Raw genomic sequence first — 20855 nt, 5'->3', positions numbered from 1 at the left:
GCCACCAATTTTTTCTTGAACGAGGCGAACTGAATTGCCATCTTCTTAAATGTCCATCCCTTTATTTTGTCAGCTTTGCCTGGGGGAAAGTTGAAGTGCAACGACACCTCTTTCCATAATAAATCTTTCTCTGAATCTGGCACGATATCTTCAGGTCGATCAGAGACTTTATTTCTCTTCCAAAGCTTATACTTTATGGGGACGGATTCCCTAACAAGATATCCCAATTGATTTACAAATGTCGTCTTAATTTGACCAGGGGCTAGTGGCTCGCCGGTTGCTTTGTTGATCTCCGTGATGGTCGTACATCCTACCATCTTCCTCTTGGAGCCACGTTTCCGTTTAGGCTTCGTCGATCCTGATGCCTGAAAGAATCGCAAATTTATCAAGCGGGTTGCTAGCAACTAGTGGACGTCACGGCAGGTATGCGTAACCTTCATAGCCCGCAAGCAAGGGTTCCAGATCGAAAATTATCATGATATTAGGTAACTTATTGACCGAAACATTCATAAGAATTTTTAGCTGGAGCATGACTCCTTACACAAGGACTGAAATCATCAACAAAGCTAGCAACATAACACAAATAGTTCGCAGCTGGGCCGCATGTGTCACAAACAATATCTTGCTCCTAACATATATATTGACAAAACGTTTATCCTGATGCTTGAAAGAATCACTAAACTTTTATACCGCGGCTTCCTCGACATTTTCTTCTTCCTCCCCACTAATATCTTGCTCCTCGTCGCCATGATTATGCAAGTTTAAAAATTGGCTTCCATCGTTCTCGTCCTCATCAAACTCTGGAGCTTCGTACGCAGTACTATCACGAATGAGGTCGTGCATTAACTCGTCTTGGTTGTCCGTAGGATCCATTTCCAGTAACTGAAACAATAAAAAAACAGCAAGTAAATAATATAATGAATCAAAGGTTATCCTGTTTCTTCCTTTTGATTCCTATTTTAGTAAACTAAGCATAAAGCAAGTAAATAATATAATGAATAGTCGTGTTGTATTATAGAAGAGATAAGAGAGAAAACACTCAGATAGTTAGATTCAATTCAGTCAAGCAGTATTTGTATATTTGCACATCTTAATTTTCAAGGTTCAGGTCATGAATTTTTCCTCTTGTTTTTTTGTCCTTTAGGTTTGCAAATGTGAAAGCATCTTATTCCACACCGTACAAAGCTACCAACAGATCTGAGCTTCATTTCAAGTTTAAATTAAAATAACAACTAGAAATAGGTATGTTTTTTTCGACAGACGTCGCACACCATGTAATCAACTAATAATAGTTTAGGTGATTTTGAATAACTAGTGCCTGCAAGCCAGTGCTAGCGTGGAGCATATATAGCAGCCAGGCCACGTTTGTCGATTGGTCGGACTCAACTAGTACTAGTACTCTTTGATACCTGTGATAAATATTATTTTGCACATAGCTGTAAGCCATAAACTAAAATGACAGAGTCTGTAATTTCGGAGAAAAAAATATCCAAGAGGGCAAACCATCTTTTTAGCTTCATATGTTGTTGACGGCAGTTCATTACCCTCAGGAAGCATGTTCTTTACAATCTTTAATAGCTCACCAAATCCCTTATCGGTTACACCATTAGTTGCCTTCCATTTCAGCATCTCCAGCGTGGTACCCAACTTCTTTTGCTCCGGTTTGCAATTAGGGAACAACGGCCTTTTGTGATCCTCCAACATCTTCTCGAACTTTAATGCCTCCTTCACAGTCTCACTGTCTTTCTGTGCATCAAGCAACGCCTGACCTAGCTCGTCAGGTGGCTCCTCTTGTGCAACATTTGCTTCACCCTCGTCCATTGGTTCATCTTGAAAGCCACCTGCTTCATGAATCCATGCCCAATCTGGAAGATTGTTATCACCATCGTCATCTTCTTCATTATCTTCCATCATAACTCCAACTTCGCCGTGCTTAGTCCAAAGGCTATAGTTACTCATGAAACCATTCAGTCCAGGTGATTCCATAGAGTATCTCTTTTTCGGAATTCCTTTTTATTTTCGCAAACACTGCATGAACAACACATTAAACCCTTTGGCGACCTATTTGCCATTGCCGCCTTGAGAAAAGAATCTAAACCCTGAATCCACACCGAGGTGCTCCGGCTTCCGTGCATCCATTGCCGGTCCATCTGTACAAATTAAAAAAAAATCATGCTCATTATCCCTAAAAACAGGTTACTATGATGTAATTCAAAAAATGTAAATGTGTCATAGACCACCTATCTAGTAAATTTAAACTAAATAGCAAAATAAATTGGCACAATAACATATACACATGTCACCATGAAATAATTCAAAAAAACCTCATTCTAAATGTGTGATAGTCAAACTATATAGTAATCATTCTCTAAAAAGCAACAAATCAATTCTACCTTGCTCAATTTAATGAACAAATTAATAAATCATGCTCATTTTTCCTCATCCTTAAAATCCTTAAAATTTTGCATAATAACATATACACATGTCCCCGTGAAATAATTCAAAAAAATTACTCTAAATGTGTCATAGTCAAACTATCTAGAAAACCTTCTCTAAAAAGTAACAAATCGATTCTATTTTACTCAAATTAATGAATAAATTGGAAAATTATGCTCATTTTTCCTCAACCTTAAAATCATTATTTTCTTTATCTAGAAAGCATGAAACAAAGAATAAACACCGTGAAAGAAGAGTGGAAGAAGCTACTAACCTTTGGTGCACTTGGATGGGTGAAATCCTCACAAATTTGGGGGAAAATGGGCAGCACCTCCCCTCTAACACACCATGAGAGAGAGGAGGAGCTCGGCCAAATGAAATGGTCGGGCTGGGGAAGAAGGAGTGCCTGGCTTATACGGGGCAAGTTAGTGCCGGTTGGTGGCTTTAGCCGGCACTAAGTGTGGACGTTTAGTGCCGGCTAGAACTAACAGCCGGCACTAACATGTAATTGACCAAGTTAGTGCCGGCTAGCATTCCCAGCCGGCACTAACGTGGCTTCTGACCGTTGTGGCAGACGGACTGACCGTTGGGGGATGGCACGTTAGTGCCGGCTGGAGTTTCTAGCCGGCACTAACGTGCCCACTTTGTACGGTTCATGCACGTTAGTGCCGGCTCCTATTTGACCGGCACTAACGTGCTGGTACCAAAGTACCATTCTCCAACAGTGAGCGATATAAATGGAATGTCAGAGAAACTCACATGTGTTAGTGTATGCATGCGTACTACGTAGATAGCAACGCTGGAGAAAACGTGCCGGTTTCAGTGCGTGCATAGTCATGCAACGGTACGTAGGATGGAGCAAACAAATGCTTGCACGTGCTGTACAGCATGCGGCCGCTACGGTCGCTTGCATGTGGGACCACGCTGCTCCTCTTCCTTGTTCCTGGACAGGCAGCTCTTGTGCAGTTCTTCTTTTAGAAATGGTACGGTGCCCTTATATATGTTACCTCTCACTACTACAGATTTGGCCTTTTGTCCCGGTTCCAAACTGGCTTTTGTTCCGGTTTTGAAACCGGGACGACATGGCTTCCGGGACAAAAGCCTCGACCCTAAAATTTTTTTGCACCCCGCGGGATTCGATCCCAAGATCTCTTGCCTAGCGTATGGTTTCTTTGCCAACTCACCTAAGTAGTACATATGACTCAGTATATAATAACTTCCTTTTGAATTATCACGTGGAGGGGCCTTTTGTCCCGGGTGGAGCCACCAACCGGGACAAAAGGGTCACCCTTTACTCCGGGTTGGTGTTACCAACCGGGACAAAAGGGTTAGGCCTTTTGTCCATGACCTTTTGTCCCGGTTGGTGGCTCCACCCGGGACAAAAGGCCCCTATCCTCCCGCTGGCCCGGCTAGCCGTTGGACCCGGGACAAAAGCCAACTTTTGTCCCGGGCCCAAAGGCAGCCGGGACAAATGGCCTGAAACAAAGGCCTATTCTGTAGTAGTGTCTGGTACCTAATTAAATCTTGCTGCTTTAATGTGGTTTGTGTCTCCTTAGTGATAAGAGTTTATATGCCTCAGGGTCTTTTGTGGGAAGCATGCATGCGCTTGTATGTCTTGTTTGTTGGCTGTCCTTTTCTGCTCTCATCTCGTTCTACTAGCTAGTTTCTCTGCTTACCGTGGTCCCTTCACCATAATGAGTGTTTAGCTCCTCAAGCACATCAGGCCAGCACGGGGTCCCTCTGGCGGCGGCGGCCGGATCCGCGCCCTCCCGAGCACATCAGGCCAGCAAGGCGACCTGGTGCTTGTGGAGATCCGCCGCAGCCCTTCCCTCCCTCGATTCGACGCGGTGGCGCCCTCCGGCCGGCCCAGGCGCTCGCCGCTGCGTGCAAGGCTGGCCGCACTGGAGCGGGGGCAGCGCGTTGATCCGTCGGCGGCGGTGCGAAGCAAGCTGCGGGGCGGCGCGAAGCTGCGGGATGGGAGCGGTGGCGCGGACGCGAGGCGGTACGGCCGTAGCTTGTGGGATTCGACCCGGCTGGAGCTCCGACTGGATTTGCGCGCGGCCTCGCCGCACATCCTTGCCACGCTCTCCCTCGTCGCGCTCCCCTCGCCGCGCCCCTCTGCCGCGTGTCCTCGCCGCGCGTCCTTGCCGGGTCCTCCCTTCCGCGGCGGGGCTCCGTCCCTCTCTCCCGCGGCGGGTGGCGCGGCCTCGACGGCAGGGCTCCGGAGGCGGCGGAGGTCGTCGACGAGCGCCCCGCGCTGCTGGCCACTAGCGGCGCAACAGAGGGGGAAAATGCGAGAGAGATGGAGGTGAGCAGAATGAGGGGATGGCCAACCTAAGTGCAAGCCACCCTGCACTAGCTGGATACGCTCGATTTGGGCGTTTCTAGCAATGCAGCCTAAGAGAGCACTTTTGCACTGGTGAAGCCAGGCTTAGAGGCCTATGCAGGGATCCAATCACTCGTGAGCTGCATTGTGCAAGCCTGGCTAGGGCCTAAGCCACCTATCCAATCACACCCTTAGTTTCCATCTTTACCAGAAAAGGTATGCGGCATTGCCTCGCAGGCCAGTATGGGACCACTTTATTGTAATACATTTTTTTGTGAAGATATTGTAATACATTTACCTCATTAATAATTTATTTGAGTACAACTTAAGTACAAGTATTGGTTTGCTTGCTGTATTTCCGGAAAATAAAGGCCAACATTAGAGGAAGTGGTTATTCCAATAGATTGCAACTCGTTATATAGTGTATACAATGGTTTCCTAGTATTCAACTCTGAGTGACCAAACTATTCCTGAATGGGAGCACCTAACGAAGATTAGGTTCGATGAGCTTGTTGCACCAGGGGTTCGTAATTGTGCCTGGTTTTTGCGTTACATTAATTAGGCATGTTCGGTGGAGCTACCTGCGGCTAGGACTACGCTTTCCACTAACTGCTAGTTGTGGTAGCAGCTGCAGCGGTAGCCGTATCTAGCACAACCGAACACCACTTGGGTAATATTCACTACCGGAGACCACGAGTTCGCCGTGTGCCCGAGGCACATGGTGAAGAACCGTAAGCACACGGCGAAGACTTCGCCGACGGTGGCCGACGGCAAAGCGCCGACGGCAGCTACAAGGACGGCGAAGCCCTTGTTTGCCATGTGTCAAAAGTCGCGCACACGGCGAACCTTTTCGATGTGTGTATATATAGGCGCACGGCAAAAAAAAGCGAGAAGACGCCGTCCGGGCTAGCTAACGGCGTCGGCGTCTGTTCGCCGTGTGTCTGCACCGTGGACACATGATGAACTTTCAGACTTCACCGTGTGTCCTTGGTTCTGGCACACGGCAAATCAGTAAGTTTCGCCGTGTGCCTAGCTTATGACGCACGGCGAATTATGGTTAGTTCGCCGTGTGCACGTTCTAGGCACACGGCGAACTAGGTTTCCAGGGTAGTCACATGGTCACTTTGCCGTGTGCCTAGTCCCTGGCACAGGCAAAGTGACCAAACAGATCCTATTCTTTTTGTTTTTCACGTATAAAGGACCCCATATCACAACATATATATCACAGGCATTACATATTACATATATATCACAACTAGGCGGAAATAACTTCAAACACATCCAGAAGTCAAATGCAAAGTCCAGAAGTTCACAAATACATATCTAGAAGTTCACAAGTCCATAAATATTGAAATAAACAAGTTTATGGCTGTGGTGGGTCGTCGAACGGTGGGGCGCCGCCGAACTGAGGCGGGAACAACTGCTGTGGGAGCGTCGGTGAGATGCCCGGCGACAATTCTGGCGTATTCGATGCCGCCGATAGATTCTGCAAAAAAAGTAAGATAGTAAATTGCAGGTGAGATAAAAACCAAGTTCTCAAGTTATAATAGAGCACTAAAGGATCAGATGTAGGTCCCCTAAATCGTTAAGTGAGTAATGTAAGTCACAATCTCTAAGTCTAAAGTTCTCTAAGTATCTAATACTTCAAAAAAAACTAAAGGGTTTTCAAAATACTCACCGGAGGAGTAGTAGGAGGAGGAACCATAGGGAATTGCATGGCTGGGATGGGATTACCCATTTGGACAGAAAGACCTCGAATGTAGTTGTACATCTGGGCCGTCTCGGCCGCCTGCTTCTGCTCGTTCTCTTGTCGTATCCTCCTCTCTTCTGCCAGTGCCGCCTCGTACGCCGCCTGTTGCGCTTGCATTTGGTGCTACAATAGTTCATGATAATGTTACAATGCAAAGAAAATATACGTACAAAACGAATGAACTATGAATAAATAAGAAATAACCTGAAGTTCCTGCACTTGGAGCTGCGACGCGGACAGCCGTGGCCGTATGGCCGGGCTATTGGCCGTGCTCCTCGCTAGAATCTGGGAGAGGGTGGGAGTGCTGGCCGTGTCTAAAAGGCCGTCGCCAATGTAGTAGCGCCCATGTTTCTTGCCTCCTCCCACCCTCATAATGACTTCTCCATCAAGGGGCTGGGTCCTCGGATCCCAGTCTGCCCCATGGACCTGTCTTCCCATCTCTATGTACGCCTGGATACGACTGTGGATGGACGGGTTGCTGTACGCCGAGGGCGGGTCGTCAGGGTTGTAGGTGACGTTGGATGTCGCCTTGCCCTTGCGGGCTAGAGCCCATCCCAGGAACGGGGGGCACTCCTGGCCTTCATGTGAGGACGACTGCGAAAAAGGAAGAAGTTGATTACAAATTATGCTGAATTGAACGTTAGATTAGAGAAATGAGTCTATGTAGTGTGTACCCATCTAGCCCTGTACTCGTCGTTGTTGAGGCTGCCTTGATGGTGCGCTAGACCTGGCATCAGCAATCGCCGCTGCCGGCCAGCGTCGTGCAAAGCCTGCCACTCGGGGTCGAACCACTTGTCCACTATGCGCTCCCAGCACACGGTGTCATTACGACACCACCACGCAGGAACCTACACTTGATCAATTGCATGACATGTAAGAAAAGAGACATTTAACGATGTTTTTCGTCTTATAATAAATTTGAACTTACCTGTAAATATTGCTCTCGAGTCAGCTTCAAATCCCTCGCCTCAGACTTCCCGATCTTCTGCTTTAGGAAATGTGCACAATAGTTGATGACGCACTGGACTTGCGCCTCATAATGCATGTCCTTCACGAGTTTAACGCATCGATTGTGAGCCACAATCGCCGCCCGCTCCTCATATCCCTCATCACACCTGTAAAAATCCTGCATATAAAGACGATGGATCATGTCATCATTAACCAAATGTTCAATAAATGTGATGTATTCACCATTTTTTGCCGGGAAAAACTTACCCAGAGCTCGCCCTTTACCCGCTCCGCCTTGTTCTCAAAGGCTCTGCCGCTCCGATCCAACTGATCGTTGTTGGCGGCGATGTAGTGGTCCCACGTCCAGGCCGGCTCGTACCGTCCTTGATAGTGGACCAGGCCTGGGAAGTGCTCCCTGCACAAAAGACCCAGGATGCCGTTGACCTTGCGTTAGTGAGCACCGCCACTGAGGACAGTCCAACTCCTGCAAAAGTGATTAAGAGAAAATATTAGTTTGTACTGTGATTTTCGAGTTAGAAAATGAAAAGGTAGTAATAACATGTCAAATTACTTACATATCCCTGCACTGTTGAATCAGCGGGCGCAAGGAAACAGGTATCGGCCTATCTGGGAGTCGCGAGGGACCTCGCAACCAGACAGCCGGCGTAGAGGTATCCTCGGCCGTGTCCTCCTCCTCAGACGACTCCCCCTCCTCCTGCGCGTTCGCCTGCCACTCCTCCTCCCGCTCCTGGGCAGGCTCCTCCTCCTCCTCCTCCTCCTCCTCCTCCTTAGACGGCGGTACAGGCGAAGGCTCTCGACGCTTCCTGCCTCCACCCTTCCCTCCCCCCTCTTGGGTCCACCCTTCCCTCGACCCTTGCCTCGCCCCAACTCGGAACCCCTATCGGAGCCCTCACCAGCATCCGAGTGTGGCATCATTCTTCTGTACAATGAGGCGATCGATCGTTGAAGTCCGCCGCCCGGCATCTTTCTTCAATCACCTGCAATTAAAAATAGTAAACCAATCAGCACATATATACAAAACGATCTTATAAAGAGAAAGAAAAAATGCGACATAATTAAAAAGTAACATAATTAAAGAAAATAAATCAATTAGTACAGATCATACATGTATTAGAAATAATCATCTTCATCGGGATTAGCGGGATCATATGTCTCATCATCACTATCACGCAAGTCGAGAAGTTCAAGCCCGTGCTCTAAAGGTGGAATTTCATCCTCATTATCATCGCCTAATTGTAATCGCTCAAGTAATTCTAGGTCCTTCGCATTACGAACCTCCTCACCAGCGTCCTCGTTATCAACCATTTCATCATCGTGTACTTCCATTTCGATCACTCCGGTTAAGTCTATCTCAAAATGCCCTTCAAGCCCATCTTCTTGAAAGAACTCCCCGTCATATGTGTTTGGGTCTATATTGTAATCCTCATTATTTGGAATAGGTACTTTACCGTGTGGTGATACCTTGTACACAATGTCCCAACCCATAAGACGATCGTCGGTTTTGCACGGATATGAGAGATAATAAACTTGCGTGGCTTGTTGAGCCACAATATAGACATCGTCTCCTGGATACACTGATGACTGACGAATTTCGACTAGGCCGAGATGAGGGGTCCGTCGCACTTCGTTAGGATCAAACCAATGGCATTTAAATATGACAGGCTTAAGAGGTTTGCAACCATGAAATGTGAGTTCATAGATTTCTTCAATTATGCCATAATACTCGACCCCATCAAGAGCTGTCGTACAAACTCCGGAATTTGTTGTTCTTCGATTGGGCCGACTCTGCTCGTGGCTTTTTGTGTGAAAGCGATATCCATTTACATCATATCCGGAGTATGATAAGACCCTATAGGCACAACCATTGGCAACCTGTCTCAACTCGGGACACATAGACGCATCATTTTGGGCCTGCAGGTAGAAGCATGATGGTTTGTCATACTATTCGCATGGAAAAGGAACTTCAAATGCCTAACAAGCATAATGGTTTGTTATACCTTGTGTTTGAACCAAGAAATGAAATCGGGGGCTCTTTGTCCCGCACCCGACTTAAGAAGGGCGTCAAGTTCCTGCGGGGTTGGAACTCTTCAGCGATGCCAGAATTGTTGAGTAAATTCCCTATATAAACGAGAGGTAAAGGGGGTTGGATACAGAATAGTTAATACTCGAGGAAATAGTTTGTTGAGGACTTACTGTATGTACGGCTCGACTTCCACTAGGTTCGTCAACACATACATCATGATAGTACGCAACTCTTCATTGACCAAGGCCTTAGGAGTCGCACCACTTGCACTTCCAAGTTGCCCTTTGAAGAGGCTGAGGTCCGTTTCATTTTCGCCTTCATTGTAACGAGTGGGTGGATTATGCACACTTGGAAGGGTTTCACCATAGTATTTTGTTGTATAGTTGGAGACCTCATCCAGAATGTATGCTTCTGCAATGGAAGCTTCTATTTTGCATTTATTTTTACATTTGGTTCGAAGGATCTTTTGTTGTCTCTCAATTGAGTAGCACCAACGGCCCTGAACAGGCCCCCCCATCCGTGCCTCATACGGGAGGTGCAAAATCATATGCTGCATCGGATTGAAGAAGCCGGGTGGAAAGATTTTCTCCAACTTACACTCTCCATGATAAGCATATCCATAGAACAGAAATAACACACTTCGACTAACACTCATGCTCAAGCTCAAGGTCAATATATATATAGCATATATCATCACAGGCAATACAATTTTCTACAAGCTTAATCAAGATGTCAACAAGATTATTTAGGTCTTTAAAGCTATCATCTTTTCTCAAGTCATCAATATAGTTATCAAGTTGCATTTCAAGTTGCACTCGCAGGGTATCTGTACTTTCAAGCTACCATGATTAATTGGGCTACCAAATTACCAATCTAGAACATGCACTCGCAGGGTATCTGTACAAGAACACAAGAAGCAAGCTAATTACCTTGCCTTTGCACGCCGCAGCACGACCACGAGGTTCCAGCGGGCGGTGGCAGAGGCAGAATCGCAGTCCCAGACCGCGGCACGCGCTCCCGCCGCAGAGATGTCGCCGGCCGCCGGCTGCCGCCCAGGCGCCCACGGCCCACACCCGCGCGCTCCCAGTCCTGGGCTCGCCGTGCCCCCGGCCACCACCCGTCCGCGCGGCCGCCGCCTGTCCGCTGCCTCGTCGGCCTCCTGGGCCCACCGGCAGGGGCGTGCGCCACGCGCCTCCTCCTACTGGGCCCGTGGGCGGCGGCGCTGGCCAGCGAGCGAGCCCAGCCGCGGCCCGAGGCACAGGAGGCCGACGCAGCCCGGGGCGCGGGCCCTCCGCGCGCGAGCACAGGCGGCGGTGCAGGCACACAGCAGCCGGCCGAGCGCGGCGCGGGCTCTAGCGGCGTGCGGACCGGGCAGCGCAGGGGCGTGGGCGGGTGCTCCCGGGGGCGGCATGGGCGGGGGTCCGGCGGCGTGCGGACCAGGCGGCGCAGGGGCGTGGGTGCGGGTCGAGCAGGTGGGTCTGGCAGCGGCGTGTGCGGGGGCTCCCGGGGGCGGCGTGGGCGGAGCTCCGGCGGCGGCGTGGGCAGGGGTCCGGCGGCGGCGTGGGCGGGGGTCCGGCGGCGGCGGGGCGACGGCGCGGCGCGTGGGGCGAGGTGAAATGCGGGAGTAACTGAGGGAGTGGATGAGGAAGAGGGAGTCCGAAACGGCTAAGTGAGTGGGTGGTTCGCCGTGTGCCAGATCTACGGCGCACGGCGAAGTCAATATTTCGCCGTGTGCCTGATTCAGGGCACACGGCGAAGTAATAAGTTCGCCGTGTACCAAATTCCAGGCACATGGCGAACACGACATTTCTATATTTCATGTATGCAAATGAAACTTGTATTCTTTTAAATTTTTCAATGCCATTTTCCAAATTTGTTTTGAAATTGAAAACAAGACCTTAAAGTTCACTAAAGAACATGAATATAATTTTTTCACTCATGTTAAATCATTATTTCATGTACTAATAGTTCAAATTCAATTTATATCAATTAGAGTTGTATAAATACGTTAAAATTATCAAACGGATCCAAAAAATGCAAAAAATTAACATGAAGTCATTTATGTTCTCTATTGCCCATATAAAAAGTGTAGAAATCAAATTCAAATTTCAACGTGTTTGCCCTACAACCTTATACCGCGTTTTTCTCCGTTACCCAGATCTTCTTCGGGAAAGTTTGAGTTTATAAGCAGCGTACGTGCCAAACACGTGCAGAACTCCCTCAATTTTTTACCATAGATTCTATGTAAGAGAGCATAAGAAATCGACAAATCTCATAATTTTCAGACTTTGTTTGAATTTTATAAAATTTTACAACTATTCGGTTCTACGTTCACGAGAACTTTTTGTGAACACCATTTTCGAAATGACAATGTCAACTACGACATGACCTCTTACTGTGCACTCAGAAACACGAATATCATTTTCTAAGAATTTTCTTCTATTATTTTATGTACTTGCAGTTCAAAATTTGACTCATCCGAAAAATTCGTTTAACAGATACATAATATTTATATATAGTGAACATTACGACAAAAATACCAAACTTTAATACAAAGTACCAAGCAATATCTCAGAAGTGTAGAAAAAAATTTGAGTTTGAAAATTCAAAATTTTCAAACTGTTTGCCGTGTGCCTAGAGAAAGCACACGACGAAGTATACTGTTTGTCGTGTGCCAAGGTGTAGCACACGGCAAATTAGCATGTTTGCCGTGTGCCCCTTGCGGCACATGGCAAAGTTGAGCGCCGTCAACCTCCGCCGCCCCTCCGTCCACCTCCGTACGCCAACTCCGCACGTGAGTGGCACGTGCACGAAGTTTGCCGTGTGCTTTGACGGTGGCACACGGCAAAGATTGTAATATGCCGTGTGTTTTATTTTTGCCGTGGGTTCCATGTATTGGCGCACGGCAAATAGGAAATTTTGCCGTGTGTGTGGTGTTTGCCGTGTGTTTTATTTTGGGCTCACGGCAAAGTGTCTGTTTGCCGTGTGCCCGTATTTTAGCACACGGCAAACTATTTGGCACACGGCATATTACCCGTTTCCGGTAGTGATTTATATGTGGGGTAATATTTATGTGTAGGCAAATATATAATTTTCTACAGCATTGTAAGAGCATCTCCAAGAGTTTCCCTAAAATCTACTTTCTAAATCATCATTTAGAGAGTCATTCAAGTAAAAGTCGTTTTTCATATCTTTGTTATTTTCAACTGCTTTTCTATATCTTTTATATAGTCTAGAGAGCTATCCTTACTTTCCATCTTTGGCTAGTATGAAATCCGGAATTGAGAATATTTATATTTGAATATTCAATTAAAGAGGCTGTGGTAGGGTAAATTTTCATCAAAATCTCTATTCTGATAAATTGGAGGATATGAAGAGTCTCTTGGACACGCTCTAAGGCGGGTAAAATCACTCAATTATTTTATTTCATGCGTCGAACAAGGATGTACTTAGCTTGGTCGTACACTTTTTTTTTCGTCAGGATTTATGTCAATTCGTTATCCCCGTATAGTTTGTTTTGTTCCGAAGTCATTGTTGCACTCTGGAACAACGATCTACGTGGTATTGGCATACAAGGGTTTTTCTGAGCTTGTTTGTATATTTGTGCCTTGTTTAGTTTAGGCCAAATTTTTGGGCATGGAATCTTACAATTTTGGAGTATTAAATAAAGTTTATTTACAAAACTTTTTGCAGGGATTGATTGTAAATCACGAGACGAATCTAATAAGCCTAATTAATTCATGATTAAGCCATAATTAGCAGATGGTTATTGTAGCATCACTGTTGCAAATCATGAATTAAGTAGGCTCATTAGATTTGTCTCGCGTTTTACAGCTCATCCGTGCAAAAAGTAGTGTAAATAGACTTCATTTAGTACTCCATGCATGTGTCTAAACATTCGATGTGATGTTTTTGGGTGTAAAAACTTGATCTAAACAAGGCCTTGGTACAGTGCAGTGGCACTACTTTCACTTTGGAGCTACCTTTTAACCTACATTTACGGCGCTTTGTTGTGGAAGCCAAGTGGATTAACCCATGGTACGTTGTTTTTTTTTTGCATGCAATCATATAAATATTTTATAAATGAATTGTAGAAGCATTTTAAATCTGAAAAGTTTTCGCTATTAAAAAGTTTAAGATTTAGAAATGTTGATAAACTTTCGTTTGCAATGCTTTTAATCTGAAGACTTTCCAGTACGTGTTCAAATTGTAAGTGTATCTTCTATTCTAATGTAATATTTATGCAAGCGAATTATAATAGAGCCTTGAATTTCAAAATTTGTTCTGCAGCAAAGTTGTTGTTTTGGAAATTTTGAGCAATTTTTGCATTCGATACTTTTAAATTCGAAGCCATTTCTATCGGTGTTCTAGTTGTAGGTTCAACAAATCTTATATGAAATAAAAGATGAGCTGAGCATTTTGAAATATAGGTACTAGTACTTTTCAAGGGCCCACTCATGGTTAGTCGTTGCCATCCCACAACTAACCCCCTTCAATTTATGCCCCTTAAATAGTCCTCACTCCCTCCGATCCTCGTACTGAGCTTAACGAATAGAGCCATTCTACATGGCCGTGGTAGCTGCCGCCGCTATGCTTCATCCGAGAGCATGGACACCGGTCGTCAGCTACGGCGGCGAGCTCGCCAGCTCGCTGACTAGTAGCCCAGTTCGCGTCCTGATGGCGGCCGTGATCCTGTGCGCCGGCGCCGTGGCGGTTCTGCGGCGCGCACGCCGGCTGCGGGACGTGTACCTCGTGGACTACGGCTGCTTCCTGGGCGAGCCACAGCACCGGGTGCCGACCGCGACGGCCACGGAGCACGCGCGCCTGATGCCCTACCTCGTCGACGGCGAGAGCCTCGACTTCATGCTCCGGCTGCACGAGCGGTCGGGCATCGGCGAGGAGACCAGTATCCCGGACTCCCTGCGCTACATGCCGCCCGACCGCGGCGTCGCGGCGTCCTGCGCGGAGGCCGAGCTGGTCATCTTCGCCGCCGTCGACAGCGCGCTCGCCCGGGCCGCCCCCGCCCTGCCGCGCGGTGCCGCGGACATCGACGCGCTCGTCGTCGCCTGCAGCTTCACCACGCTGGCGCCCGAGTTCGCGGACCTCGTCGTGAACCGGTACGGCCTGCGCGCCGACGTGCGGACCGTGAACCTGTCCGGGATGGGGTGCAGCGGCGCGCTCATCTGCGTCGGCCTCGCTAAGAACCTCCTGCAGGTGGCGCCGCCGGGGACGCGCGCCCTGGTCGTGACCACCGAGCTCCTGTCGTCGATGTTCTACCCCGGGACCAAGCGCGAGATGCTCGTGCCCAACGTGCTCTTCCGCATGGGCGCCGCCGCCATCGTCATGTCCAACTCGCCGGAACGTGCCCGATTCCGGATCGGCCATGTCGTGCGCACGCTCACCGCCGCGCGGGACAGGGACTACCGCTGCGCGTTCCAGGTACACGTAGGGGAGGACCCAGCATGTATCAACGAAGGTCGAAGGGTATTTAAATGAATACCCATTATTATTAAAAAACTTTACGTGATGACAAACAAAAATAGCTTAAAATTTTTCAATGTTCATGAGAAACAGATTAAAAGCAAAGCTTTTATTATTAAACTGTCACCCTTTTCTTGCAAAGATTTTCATAGCCCTCATACACTCACACACTCAAGCAGTATATATATATTAATATATATATATATAGACACACACTCAAGTCAAATTAAAACCATTTAAGATAATTTATAGTGTCAAATAAACTTTAATTTTTGTACCTTCTAAAAATTTTGAATATCTATATCTCCAAACCTGGGCGCGCCAGGAGGAGGACGACCAGGGAGTGACGGGCATCAACCTCTCCAAGGAGCTGCCGGCCGCCGCCGCCAGGGCGCTCCAGGAAAACCTACTCGCCTTCGCCCCCGCCGTGCTGCCGGCGTCGGAGCTTCTCCGGGTGGCCTTCTCCTCCCTCCGGCGCAAGTTCCTGGGCGAGGCCGCGAAGCGCTACCGGCCGGCGTTCGGGCGGGCGTTCCAGCACATAGTCACAAAGTTCCTGGGTCGATCGGGTCGAGGAACGGGGTCGAGGGTCGAGGGTCGTCATTTTATAAAATTGTGGTACGAATGGGGTATACATCTATGGAACGATAAATTATTATGTGGGACGCGATCCTGATTCATCGGGGTCGATATCTTCGGGTCGATAAAGACAAAAACTATATATGTGCTACTAATGAAGAAATTAATCTGCACAAGCATATAAGAAACATATAAAAGAGTACATTTAGACCATGCTACACGTACTCAGCTCATTGTCTAACAAAAACCACACCAATCCACTGTCCTTAACCTCATTATCCCAACTAAATCTGCTAGCAATGGGGCTGCGACCCCTTTCAAACCGGGACACGATCCAATCTTGAATGGGACACTGACCCTCTTCGACCCCGACCCTCGAATCGGAACGACGTTCCCGGGTCGAGGGACGAGGCATCGACCCCGAATCTTGTGACTATGTTCCAGCACTTCTGCATCCACCCCGGCGGGAGCCGGGTGCTGAACGAGGTGCAGCGGGGACTCGGCCTCTCCGACGGCGACATGGAGGCGTCGCGCATGACGCTGCACCGGTTCGGCAACATGTCCGGCAGCTCGCTGCTGTACGAGCTGGCCTACATCGAGGCCAAGGGCCGGATGAAGAAGGGCGACCGGGTGTGCATGATCGGCTTCAGCCCCGGCATAGACTGCAGCAGCGTGGTGTGCGAGTGCATCAGGCCGGCGGCGCGCCCCGACGACGGACCCTGGGCCGGCTGCATCCACCGCTACCCTGTCCCTTGGAATCTTTAGCCATGGAGATCTTCGTTCGCCACGGGTGGAGATTTGGCAATATATTGTTGAGCTCTTGATGAAGAACTTCTGTTTCAATTCGCTTGGTGTGAACTTTGTTTGCTTGAGACTGTCAAGTCTAGTGAAACTCTGGAATAATCAAACATTCTTGGATGTAGAGACCGGGGTATTTTATTTTCTTAATGATAGAGCTCCCTTTATATAAAAAAGTAGTATCATGTATCATACTTCTCTTTTACATAAGTAGTATCATATAACTTCTTTTACACAGGAGTATACAATAGTTTATTCGTATCGTCTGAGTACTACATTTCAGTCCTGTAAGCTAAATTTGGAGCATGCATGATGCTTTTAATAAAAAATGGAGTACGTTCCTCACAATGGCAGTAATACCAGAAATACAGGTAAAAACAAGTACAGAGTAGTGCGTACATCACTGAATGAACTAGCGGAGTATGGTCTTTCTGGTTGCGGCTTTTTTTTCAGTAATGTTTTCTGGTGCTTTTTTAATGAAGAACTACAGCACGGTGTAAACTTAAGTTTAACCAACTAGCTAGTCAAGCAAACAAAGGAGCAAATAAAGGTTGGCTTAGTGATGTTCAGCTTCTTTCAACTTAGTTAAGCATGAGAGTATGAGACACGTTTGCTAGATAAGAAATACAGGAAGATGCCTAGCTAGTTAAGCATCAGTCACTACCGGAAATCGCTAGTTTGCTGTGTGCCTAAGTTTTTGCCGTGTGTTTTTTGTCGAGCACACGGCAACGATGAAAACGCACGGCAAAATCCACGCTTTACCGTGTGTTTTTTTGGCACACGGCAAAGTATATAGTTTGCCGTGTGTTTTTTTTTTGCACACGGCAAAGTATATAGTTTGCCGTGTGTTTTTTCGGCACACGGTAAAATCATAATTCTTTTTCTCTTCTCACCTCGAAACTTTTTCTACCCTCCACATACAACATGTAGCACTCCATGTTAAAATTTGACATATTTTTAAATCTTTTTGCTATATTTAACAAATTAATTGAATGTCAAGCAATTTTTTGAATTAAGTCAAATTTGAACTACAAATGGTTCAAGTAATAGAATAAAATGAGTGAAAAATGATATTCATGTTATTTAGCCCAGTTTGAGGCCTTACACATGAAATCAAAAGAAATTTTCAACATCTTGTCCAGGAAACACGTCCACGAACGTGTGTCCGAATGATTTGAAATTCTAAAAAAAATAAATGAAGTCTGAAAACCATGAGATTTGTCAATACCTCGTTATATCATATGTGGAGCCAGTGGTAAAAAATTGAGTAGGTTTCGTAATTTTTTCACGTACAATGATTACAAACTAAAACATCATCGAAGAAGAATCAGAGAATTGAGAAGGATGCGGTTAGGTTTGAAGTGAAAGTGACGGTCGAATTTGAGTTCGACTTCGAGAGTTTTTCTACTCTTCACATACAACATGTGGTACTCCATGTTAAAATTTGGTATATTTTTGTATTTATTTGCTATATTTAACTAATTAAACACATTTCAAATATTTTTTGGAAAATAAAACTTTGTTGTGGGCCGGAATTGGGCACGGCAAAGCCAGCCCAAATTCGGCCCATTCGTCGCCGGCCATCAAAACCCTAGCTATATTTCCACCCCCTCCCCCCTTCTCCCTGCCGCCTCCCTCCCCCGGCCCTCGTCGCCGCCTCCCTCTCTCTCAGCCGTCGCCGCCGCCTCCCTCTCTCCTCCTCCTTCTTGCCTCCGCCACCTCCCTCCCTGCCCTCCAAGCCCAGACGGCGGCGCCGGCGCATGGACGCCGGAGGGAGCTCGAGGCCGGACGGCGGGATCTACGGCGGCCTCCTCTACCTCGGCGGCGGTGCATCGGCCTCGAGCACCCTCCGGTGGCGCGGCCTCGAGCTCCCTCCCCGGTGCGCCGAGATCCGCCACGAGCTTTGATCCCTCCACCTGTGCAGCAGCGACGGTCCAGCGGCGCAGTGCGCCGCGCGGAGATCCAGCGGCGACGGCCAGGGGCGCGGCGGTGGTGGCAGTGGGCGGTGGCCGGAGCTGGCGGCGCGGCGACAGCCAGGGACGCGACGGTGGAAGTCCAGCGGTGACGGCCGGGGGTGCGGCGGCCGAGGTCCAGGGGCGTAGCTTCAGAAGTCCGGTGGCGCGGCAACGGTCTGTCGTGTGGTCTTTGCCATGTGTTTCACATGGCAAAAACTTTGCCGTATGGATAATGGACTTTGCAGTGTGCAACTGGCACACGGCAAACTTTGTGTCTCCCGTAGTGAACCCACTAACAGGTCACTCTGCTTCAAACAAGAATAATATATTTCCTCCATGTTCTAATATACAAAACCACTATTAACTTTTCCTGGTGTTTCTTAGCTTTGACCACTATTTTTTTGTTATAATATAGTTGGAATATCTAACAGAAACATGGTATTACTTAGTATTTGTAAGGAAAAGTCTACCTATATGGCTTTTATATTTTGAAACTAATTAAATATGCTTTCAAAACTGACGGGGGGTTGGGGGGGGTGGCTGCCGCAGCAGCCCAGGATGATCCATCCTCCTCACATCAGGCTTTATGGTGGAATGCTCTATGGCAACCGCAAGTTCCTCCGAAGGTGCGTATTTTTCTGTGGCGTGCTATCAACAACTATCTGCCAACTAAAGCTGAACTGAAAGGGTGGCACATTTAAGGAGAGTTTCTACCCTGCTTGTGGTCATCCGGTGGAAGATCTATATCACATTGATGTGCAGTGCCCTCCCGCGAAGCAATTAATTCTTGAAGGTGGCGCATACAATCACAGATTCACAGGATGTAAGCTACCCGACCCGCACCCAGCATCATGGACTTGTGATCTTCTCTCAGCAAAGGTGTGCTCCCAGGCTGATGCAGCTCTCATCATTAGTGGAACTTGGTCACTGTTGAATGGAAGAAACTACAGGAAGCATGGTCGTAGGGAGGAGGAAACGGAGGGACACACAACCACTGCCCTCCTTGGGGATGACGTAGGTGTCTGGCCATCCTCGGACCAAAATATCATTCCTGGAAGAAACCGTCAAAATGACTCGGAGTAATGTTGGTTCCTGATCGAAAACTCTCATGCCCAGTTGCTCATAATAAATCGATGCTGCGACCGGCGAGCGCAACAACGTTGAGTCGCCGACGCAGCCCATTCGAGCCTGCAGGCCGACGGACGGACGTAGCAGTGCAGGACCAATTTCCCGTTCTATTGGACCTTGTTTAGGTGTAACATTCAGAATTCCAAAACTATCACATCCAATTTGCGGTGCAATGCATGAAGTATTATATCCAAAAGAAATAAAAAACTAATTGCATTGTTTGCTTATAAATTGAGAGACGAATCTAATAAGTCTAATTAAGCTGTAATTAAACATTAAACTGCTATAGTAACATATGCTCTAATGACAGATTAATTAGGCTCATTAGATTCGTCTCGCAATTTATAGACAGATTATGTAATTTATTTTGTAATTAATCCATGTTTAATACTTCAAATATGTTCCAGCATATCCAATGTAACATTTGCAGCTTCACTTCTTGGCATCTAAATCGTCAGTTCTTCATTGGTCACCACTCACCAGCATTTCTAATTTAGTTTTTCTATCTATAGTTTAGTAATGGAGAAAATTGAATGTGGAAGATATAATCGAAGACTTCGTTTTCTTCGATGAATTAGACGTTAAACTATCCATGAGAATAATTTATTCTCGAATCCTTTAGCATGAATGTTTATGGTAGTTATATGATGAGGTCTGAATTTATTTGATTATTTGTATTTTAATGTCTAAACATGAGGTCCCATTTATATTTGTTGACCAATAATATTTATTTAGTAGATTAACTAAATAAAGCAAAATGAGCATCATTATGTCTATCCACAAAAGTATTTTAGATTTAGCTTGTAGATTTACCTACTTGCATATAGTTGCACCAGACCTGAATAGTCGGACAAATGAGAAAAAAATCAATGGTATTATACATTTAAAAGTAGACTAGGCAAATATGCTCGTGCGTTATTACAGATAAAATTGATATAAGTATTTGATGGTCGCCTATGCATTAATTTGTAAAAATCAACATAATCGAGTCATGGACGGAAGGCTAGTCCAACTTACATATGAAATGGATTGAGGCACCTGTTAATGGCACAAGGCGAGCTAACCTAAAAATTTAGGTGGAAACATTATATGCTTTATTAGAAATAAGTATAGATGTAGACTAAGAATAATATTCCATCATTTAGTTTTTCCAGATACATATTTTTACAATATATTTAAATAGCAAAGTTTAGGTATCTAGATAAGTCAAAACTAGTAACTGACATGTGGGCCTGCCTCCATATGTGTCCACATCAGCGAAACTCCCTTTCCAAACAGCTAAATAACCAAATATTTGCTGTTTTGATAGCTAGATAATTAAAGATTCCTGATTTGAAAGTTGGATAGTGAAAACCAACCTGCGATAGATTGCTGATAAAAAATGGACCTTTTTCAATCTAATATGGGACATTT

At 46.6% G+C, this 20855-nt stretch overlaps 2 protein-coding genes across 3 annotated transcripts; one reads left to right on the top strand and one right to left on the bottom strand.

Moving 5' to 3' along the window:
• Nucleotides 1-7171: 7171 nt before the first annotated feature.
• LOC120685084 lies at nt 7172-7906 on the bottom strand. Its single transcript, XM_039966924.1, has 3 exons — nt 7728-7906; nt 7441-7638; nt 7172-7360 (listed from the first exon to the last, which is right to left on the bottom strand). The coding sequence occupies exons 2-3, from the start codon at nt 7555-7557 to the stop codon at nt 7172-7174; spliced, it is 306 nt and encodes a 101-aa protein (XP_039822858.1). The 5' UTR covers nt 7558-7638; nt 7728-7906.
• Nucleotides 7907-13353: 5447 nt separating this feature from the next.
• LOC120686461 (3-ketoacyl-CoA synthase 6-like) lies at nt 13354-16707 on the top strand. 2 transcript variants are annotated; one of them, XM_039968676.1, is made up of 4 exons: nt 13354-13542; nt 14019-14943; nt 15311-15523; nt 16009-16707. In XM_039968676.1, exons 2-4 carry the CDS (start codon nt 14071-14073, stop codon nt 16324-16326), a joined length of 1404 nt encoding a protein of 467 aa, XP_039824610.1. In that variant the 5' UTR covers nt 13354-13542; nt 14019-14070; the 3' UTR covers nt 16327-16707. The 2 variants fall into 2 exon arrangements, with proteins under 2 accessions (XP_039824610.1, XP_039824609.1); XM_039968675.1 differs by having other exon boundaries at nt 13354-14943.
• The last annotated feature ends 4148 nt before the right edge of the window (nt 16708-20855 follow it).

The sequence above is a fragment of the Panicum virgatum genome, chromosome 8N (assembly GCF_016808335.1).
Source record: "Panicum virgatum strain AP13 chromosome 8N, P.virgatum_v5, whole genome shotgun sequence".
NCBI classification, from domain to species: Eukaryota; Viridiplantae; Streptophyta; class Magnoliopsida; order Poales; family Poaceae; genus Panicum; species Panicum virgatum.
This window is presented reverse-complemented; position numbering and strand designations above follow the sequence as displayed.